Source organism: Otolemur garnettii, unplaced genomic scaffold (genome assembly GCF_000181295.1).
Source record: "Otolemur garnettii isolate 467f Iridium unplaced genomic scaffold, OtoGar3 scaffold00111, whole genome shotgun sequence".
NCBI classification, from domain to species: Eukaryota; Metazoa; Chordata; class Mammalia; order Primates; family Galagidae; genus Otolemur; species Otolemur garnettii.
Window position 1 is genome coordinate 5,306,290 of NW_003852506.1, and position 8,125 is coordinate 5,314,414.

Here is an 8,125-nt window from a genome sequence, read left to right on the forward strand (position 1 = left end):
ATTATCAATCATCCATCTTATGCCCACGACCTGTGAAATTTCTTGCTACTCTTCCAGTGCTTGCTGTATCTCAAGACTTTACCACCCAACTGTCTACTTCCCCCTCTGTCCTTATCTTCTGAGTTCCTGCCAAACATCAATGTGTAACAGACCTCAGAGCTGTATGTCTAGTAGTTACCACCCCCAGACAACCCCTCTTATGGTTTTCAGCCACTGAGCTTTATTTCCAGAGGCTGTCAACCATTGAATTTTGTGTCCAGAATGTGCCAGCCTTTGCGTGAACTCTCCTATACTTGTCATCTCTAGCTTACGTCCTACAGCTTCAGATCCCTGAACTACATGTCTGATAATTTTCAACCCATTTCCTATGTGCACAGCAGTTTTCCACCAGCTTGCTCTTCAATTGGAGGTTGGCAATCTCCATTTTTTAGAAAATTGTGTTGAATTTCCATCTCAGTATTTTGCCTAACAGCTTAGTAAAACAAACAAACAAAATTATCCTTGGGTTGACGAGTGGTTCTTAGGTTGATGGTTCATTATGCCTCTGATTCAGCAGCAATTTTAACCTGTACCATTTTATTTGATCACATTCTAAATGATTTTGTTTGTTTCTTCACTAGAACATTTCAGTGTCAAGGTGTCTTGATTTCTAGGCCATTGCTGTGGTTTTAAATAGAAAACATTATAGCTAAATAAACTATCTTCAAATTAAGACTTTTAGTTTTATTAAAAAATATGTTTAAAAAAGAAAAAAGAGTATCTCAAAAATCAGAGAAGACAGATCTCTTCAAGAACCTAATTAAACATTTCATACTGTTTGAGCATTAAATCGTGTACCTGTATTTTCTAACGTGTAAAAATTGAATTATGAACATTATTTTGTGGGAATAGATTTTTGCATAGTACAAGCAACTCCAAAATTTGAGAGGCTTAAAATTGCAATGGTCTACTTATCACTCAAACTACACATTCATTGTTTCAGCTCCAAAATCATTCATCTTCTGGGACTCAGGTACAGACAGTCTTCACTAACTGGAATATTTTTAGTAGAGGCAAAGAGAAAATAGCATGAGGATTAATTGACCATCAACATTATATGTCTTAATTGTCATTGAACAGAGCAAGCCACAGTTACAATGTCCACCCTACCTTATGGGATTAAGCACAAAAGGGTCACATACATTTTAGCTTCGGACAATGGAAAGTACAACATTGCTTTTTTGTCTTGAATTAAACTTAAGTCCTCCCTCCTACCCTCATAGATCCTCTCACAGAGAACATCATGTCTCAGAATCTATTTTTTTACTGTATGCATGTAATGAACCAAATTTGTTCTCCCTACAGGCAAATTCTCAGGTCCCAGCAACCATCACCACCATACCAATCACCTTCCATTGGCCAGGCATACCACTACCTGATCATCACCTCCCAAAGTACCTATGAGAAAATATTATTCTCCCCATTTTTATAAGCAAGTGAACTTAATTAGGCCATGCAACTTGACCAAAGACCCCCTAAGTTGAATTCCAAAGGTTTTCTGTATTCTCCATACTTTTCTTCATTCAGGTAATGACTAACCTGGAGGCCATGTGGAAGTTGTCAGTAATTTGGTTGCCATGATCTTCAACTCTAGAACTTCCAAGTCTAAACTGCAAAGTGAAGTGATTTCCTGCCTGCCACAGTCCCAGACCACTTAGTACTAACAGTGTTGAAGATATGATAGAAGTTAACATCAAAACATCAGCTTTAGCCATATTTCCTACCTCCTGCTTGACAACATCATTGCTCGGCTCCACAGATACCCTCGGAGAAAATACTACTACTGGCTCCATTTCGAGATGTGGAAATTAGGTTACACAAATGTGGTAACTAATTGAGCATCAGAGATAGGATTAGAATAGAGAGAATCTCACTATTGAGCCCTTATTTATAAAAACTGCATACACAGCCTTCCAGGAACTAGCAAGTGACACATGGCACAGAAAAATACTAGTTACACAAAAGGAGTCATTAGTAATCTGTTGTCAAGCAAAGCGTTTGTAAAAACTATAGAGGGTAGAACTGTTCATTTCTCCTTAAATATTTTCCTAAATATTTTTATTTAGCCTAATTGGTGACTGGAAGGTCAAGCCCTAAATTATAGCTTTAGAAAATTAGAAGAAAAAGTAACATTTAATTTGCATTTACTACGTGCCAGGCACTGTACTAATATTTTTACATTTACTACTTCATTCTATCTTTGGGAAAGTCCTGCAAAGTATGCATATCAGCTGTAGTTTTACAAAAGATGGTACAAAAGGACTGAGAGAGAGCAGTTCTCCAAGTTTTCATACTAATAAATATGTTTATACTGTACTCAGTGAGAGAGTAACGCAGAACTCATCAAGGCACAGTCCTGACAGTTCCATCTCAAGATGTTTAACTCATAGTATGATTGTATCGCATAACACATATACCATATCCTCCTGAAAAGTTAAACATAAATCAAACTCAAATTCCTGTCTTTCCAACCACTTGGGTTATCATTTTAAAAATGCTTTATCTTCATTTATTTGTATTCCCTAAAATTTTTATTTTGCCCATCTGCCCTTCAGTTCCCCAAACTATCAATCATCTATTAAGCCAACAACCTAAATTTAGCAAGGCTGTCCACTATTTTATGGTATTAATGCTAAACTTAAAAATCATTTTGATTCAATACACTATCTAAAATTTAATTGCTATATGAGTATGAACCTGCATACATTTTGCTTTCAAAATCATAAGATCAGTTTTGCAACATTCAGCAGCATTTTGGCCAGTGGGAAAACATACAATTGTATGTATGGTGGCAAAAGAGTTCATGTGACCTAAAAGACTAGAAAACGTCTTCCATTATTTCAAAGGCCCCTTACTGGAAAATTTAGGTTTCTTTGATCTTCAGTGTTTACCCTAAAGGATTTTTAACCTTTGGGTAAAATTGGAAAAAAGCTTCATAACTCTTTTTTAATGAGTTGAAAGAAATCCACGGGTTCATTAGATAAAGAGAGTTTGTTTCTTATTCCTCAGAGGGCACGGATATTTATCTGAATTATCTCGTGCCTAGGAAGCTTATTTCTTGAATCTGAAACTGCCCCGGGTACAGGGCACAAACTGTTCAAACTACATAAAAACTATCTATTATGTTTACCTATATTTTCTGACAGCTGTAAAAAATTACCACTAACTAAATGGCTTACGACAACAGAAATTTATTCTCTTATAGCTATGGAGGCCAAAAGTCCAAAACAAGTCTCGCCAATCTAAAGCCAAGGTGTCAGGATGGCGCCTGTGGCTAAGTGGGTAGGGCGCCAGCCCCATATACTGAGGGTGGCGGGTTCAATTCCAGCCCTGGCCAAACTGCAACAAAAATATAGCCAGGTGTTGTAGGGGGCACCTGTAGTCCCAGCTACTTGGGAGGCTGAGACAAGAGAATCTCCTAAGCCCAGGAGTTGGAGGTTGCTGTGAGCTGTGTGACCCCACAGTACTCTACCAAGGGTAATAAAGTGAGACTCTGTCTCTACTAAACAAATAAATAAATAAAGCTGACTCTTACTGGAATCTTTAGGGAGAAATCCTTCCCTGCCTCTTCCAGCTTTTAGAAGTCACTGGTATTCCTTACTTTGTGAAGACATCACTCTAAATTCTGCTTCTGTTATCACATTGCCTTCTCTCCTCTCTCTTTCTCATATACTGTCTCCCTTTTACAAAGATGTCTGCAATTACATCCAGCCCACCTAATAATCCATGTCAGGGTCCTTAATTTAATCACATCTGCAAAGTCTCTTTTCCCATACCAGGTGTGGCATTCAGATGCCTAAGTATTAACAAGTGAACAACTTTTGTGGGTTGGAAGGTGGGGGGCATTATTCAGCCTTCAACATGTAGCAAATATATTAAAAATAGGGGAATTAAAGGAAGAAAAAAGTCTTTTAGTAACTAAGTTATTTCTCCGGGGCCTCCAGATGACAACACCTGATGGTAACTGCTGCCCTGAAAACCTGACATGAGCTGCGTTCCTCTGCTGTCAGCTCAATCTCTTTCAAACATGGAGACCAAAGTAGAAGACAACTCTGTGGAGGTATCATTCATAGAAAAGGGGGTGTGAGTGCAGCGTGATGGTCAGATACAAGGGGATATTCTGAGGGGGTAGGGAGATAAAACGTGAAAGCGAATGAGAGAAAGTGAGCTAACTCTGCCTCACAAATCTCAAGTTTACTTGTTTAGAATACTGTCATACCAAAATAAATGTAAATATGTCATAAAGGCTCACACTTTGAATACTGATTTTATAATATGATGTTCGACATTACTTGGCTGGACTTACACTTATAGGAATAATATTAATTTAAAAGACCTGGCTATTTAATGCTAATATGAAGAGGGAGTATGTGGGCTCTACAGCTAACTGATGTACTCATTCTGTTGCTGCTGTTGTTTTCCCTGAAACCCGCTACAAGGAAGCCTAAAATAGACGACGAGAGGTATCAGATACATCTTTTAAAATTTCAACCTCTGGACGTTTCTTTTTTTTCTTTTTTTAACCTCTGGACTTTTCTGTGTATCACATAGACTCAATAACTTAGTGGAAAGGTGTCCATTAATAAACTGCCTTATGTATATTTTCCTTATTTTGCCTGCCTCAGGACTAAAATTTTCTGCACAAAATCCCAAGGTTCTCAATAGCCAAAGACTTTGCTAAAAATCTGGTTTTCTGATCATAACCCTTTTCACCTGAGAGAAGCTCCCAAAGGCAGAAAAACGTTCTTAATAAAGAGTTGTTTATTGTCACCTTATACAATAGATACTGAGAGAAGCATTCAGAAAATTCATATATAAAAAATAAAAGAATATTTGTAGGTTTAAATTGGTGTGCATTTGGAAAGAACGTAGCTGAAAAGCAGAAAACAGCAAAGGAAATCTGTCTCCTGCAACAACAATTTCTATTAAAAACAATCTCTATCGCTTATCCTCCTTACAGAAGTCAATATTGTTCTCTGTCTGAATTCTCCACTGTTAATTAATGAATTGCTGCTTCTATTTCAATGGAGGCTGTAAGTAGGAGTTATCAGAATATTTCCAAGGACAAAATATTAATTCTTCATACTGAATTAAAATATTAAAAAATTTCCTTTGGCCTTCACTATATGGAATGAGAAGTGCCATTTATTTTTTAATTATCATTATTTTTTAATAAAGCTATTTGTCATTAATAAATACCAAGGGAAAAACTACAAGCCCAACATGGCCATTTTCTATAATTATAGCTACTAACAATTGAAAACATAATTATGTGAGGGAGAAAAACTTTTTACTACATACAGTGCCTACACAGGTCATGCAAATACATTCCTAAACATAGTCATTTCCTTTTGTTGGCATAGACCAAAAGTAACTATATTCTTCAACACAAGAATGAAATAAAGTTTACGATGTGTGAAATCAAGGAAATCAAGGAGGAGTAGCACTTGAGAAAAGTGGGGGAAATATTATATTTTGGACAGCAATTGGAGTTTACAGCAAAGACCATTGGAACATTTGATGTATAATTTCACTTAATTGGGAAGGAATGATCTTGAAGAAGTAGATATTTGATAGTATGTATCAAAGAAACACTTTCAGAAAGGGATTCCATGAAAGTCTTGGTTGCTTAGCAACCACTGACCCATGGGGACAAGTTAATTTTTAGCCTGGTGTAGGTCAGTGAGTCTCACTGTGATTGCTGTGAATCTCATGTATGGAATTCTCCAAACACATCAGATGAGAAGTAGTCACTCCTACATGGCCTTCCACCCAAGAATCTCTCACCACCAAGAGCACATGTTTGAGAAAACTGACTTTTTCTCTTAATAGGTCAATGCCTTACCCTTTTCTTTGAGTAACAATGTTGAGACAACCAAAATGTTTACCTTACTTCAGAGAGCAGAACCAAGTCCTGCAGTATTTTGCAATAGTCAAGAGAGTAGAAAAATACAGGTCCCCCGCTTCACTTGAACCTTGTTAACCTTTTAATAACCATGCTTCAGCAGCCCACAGACACATGAACTCTTGTTAACCTCTGATGGACAGGCAAGTGTTTGCTTATTAACATTAAAATCACTATTCACTGAAGCTATGGCCAACAGATAATAAGTAATGGGTGATGGCCAAAGTGGCAGTCGGGGATACTTTGAAGAATCAAAATAAACTTATTTTTGTATGTGCGTGAAGACAACAGCAGCTGTGGATAAACATCACTCTAATGAGTTGCTGCCATGTTATTGTCCCAGCCAGAGAGAAGGAAGAGAGTCTGGAGGGGATCCCAACCACCCCCGGGAAGATATAAAAAGTCCTCAGGCTGCAGCCACACCACACCTGCACGACTACCGCTGAGCATGCACTCGGGCTCCATGTCTGTCCTCCGCCGCCCTCGGGTTTGCAATGCTGCGTCCTATAGAACTCACTGTTACATGCCAGTGACTCCTTCTGTTACTGTCCGCCCCAATGATGGAAGCCCCACTTATGGACACTGCTTACCCAGTAGCTACCAAGGAAATCTCTGGCTCCTGGATTATTGCCCAGAATCCTACTGTGAAGCACCCACCTGCGAATCTCCCAGCTGTGAGCCCAATTCGTGTACCACAAGTTGTGACCCACCAGACTCCTGTGTGCCCTGTAACTCCCCATCAGCGGGCCAAGTCTCCAGTGTCTGTGAAACTACCAACATTGGTCCCAGCTGCAGCCGGTGCTCCCAGACCAGGGGGTATGTATCTGATTGCACACCCACTGGATGTGCATCCAAAGCCTGCCAGACCCTGGGCAATGGTTTCAACTACTTTGGGCAACTTAACTGCTCACTCAAGAGTATCCAATCACTAAGCCACTGCAGACTGGGTGGTTTGGGATACAGAAGCTACCAAAATCTTGGCTTTATGCCCATTGGCTTCCCAGCATCATGCTATATTGCCAGCAGCTGCCGACCCCAAAGCTATTTAATGAGAGGTTGCCAATACTCAAGTTATAGGCCAATGAGATGCCGACCACTGGGCTATTTATATAGAAGCTTCCGGTCTCTGAGCTGTATACCTAGTACCTTTCCACCTCTGAGGTATTTATGCAGTAGTAGCAGACCTCTGACTTGCTATTAATCAATTTATAACATATATAGAGCTGGAAATTTCCCAAAGGGGCCAATTTTAAGTAGTAGAATTTCTAACATTCTGCTGAATTGCTTTATGCATCTTAGGAATCTTATTATGTCAGCCTCAAATGTAACTTCCAGGCTTGTGAACCACAGCCATTATTGCCAGCTAGCTTTTGTTCTATTACTTGTTTATTACGCTTTGTGTTAAAAGCTGATCCTGAAGGTAATATGATAATTTCTGAGATTGATTACGATGGACTCCCTGAAGAGACTCCATGAAAGACAGCCATCACCAGCTTTGTTATCTCAGTCATCATTGATCCTTGGCATCTACCTTTCCTGATGAAGTGAGATCTGCCTCCTTGCTTTGCTGATTCCAGGATGCAAGTTATCTCTGAAGGTTTTGCTTTTTATCAGTAGGTTTGTCAACTTGAATGAGGTGAGAGGTAACATTATCTTTAGCATAATGAAGAGAGCTATTTCAGCCTTTCTCTACTGACTGATTATAAGATCATGCAAATGGTAGTGGGGACTGAAGCTCAAAAACAGAAAAAAATAAATGGAAGACTTCAGGAAGTCTCTTCTAAAGTAGTCAAAAACAAGATTGGCTGGAACATGGTTTTTGTCCCCAGTGACGAGGAGAAAGCCTTGGAAGTAGCTGAAACACAAAATTATTTGTCAAAAGAATGACAAAATATTGTTACAAACTCTTTATGATTGTGTTTGGGATTCTCTGTTTGGGATTCTCCTATAATCTCACCTTGCTTAATTAGTGTGTTCTGATTCTAGAAAATGTCCTGGTTCTTAGTTGTAAATAAATTTATATTTGGAAAGAATGGTTTTCCTTGTGCTTTATTCCACATTCACTAAAGTTGCATCCCTGCTCTGGTCAATATGTATAGCATATTCACAAAAGTATATGTACACATGAAGTATATGTACATATAAAAATGTAAAAAAAAAAAAAAAAAGAAAGAAAGAAAT

The 8,125-nt window shown here is 38.4% G+C and overlaps 1 protein-coding gene across 1 annotated transcript; it reads left to right on the top strand.

Moving 5' to 3' along the window:
• The first annotated feature begins 6,392 nt into the window (after window positions 1-6,392).
• On the top strand, window positions 6,393-7,145 carry LOC100952118 (keratin-associated protein 24-1). Its single transcript, XM_003797081.1, has one exon. The coding sequence runs from the start codon at window positions 6,393-6,395 to the stop codon at window positions 7,143-7,145; it is 753 nt and encodes a 250-aa protein (XP_003797129.1).
• Window positions 7,146-8,125: the final 980 nt, after the last annotated feature.

What these genes read in the sequence shown, in the direction of transcription:
- LOC100952118 (XM_003797081.1), top strand. Translation starts at nt 6,393, where the DNA reads ATGCACTCGGGCTCCATGTCTGTCCTCCGCCGCCCTCGGGTTTGCAAT.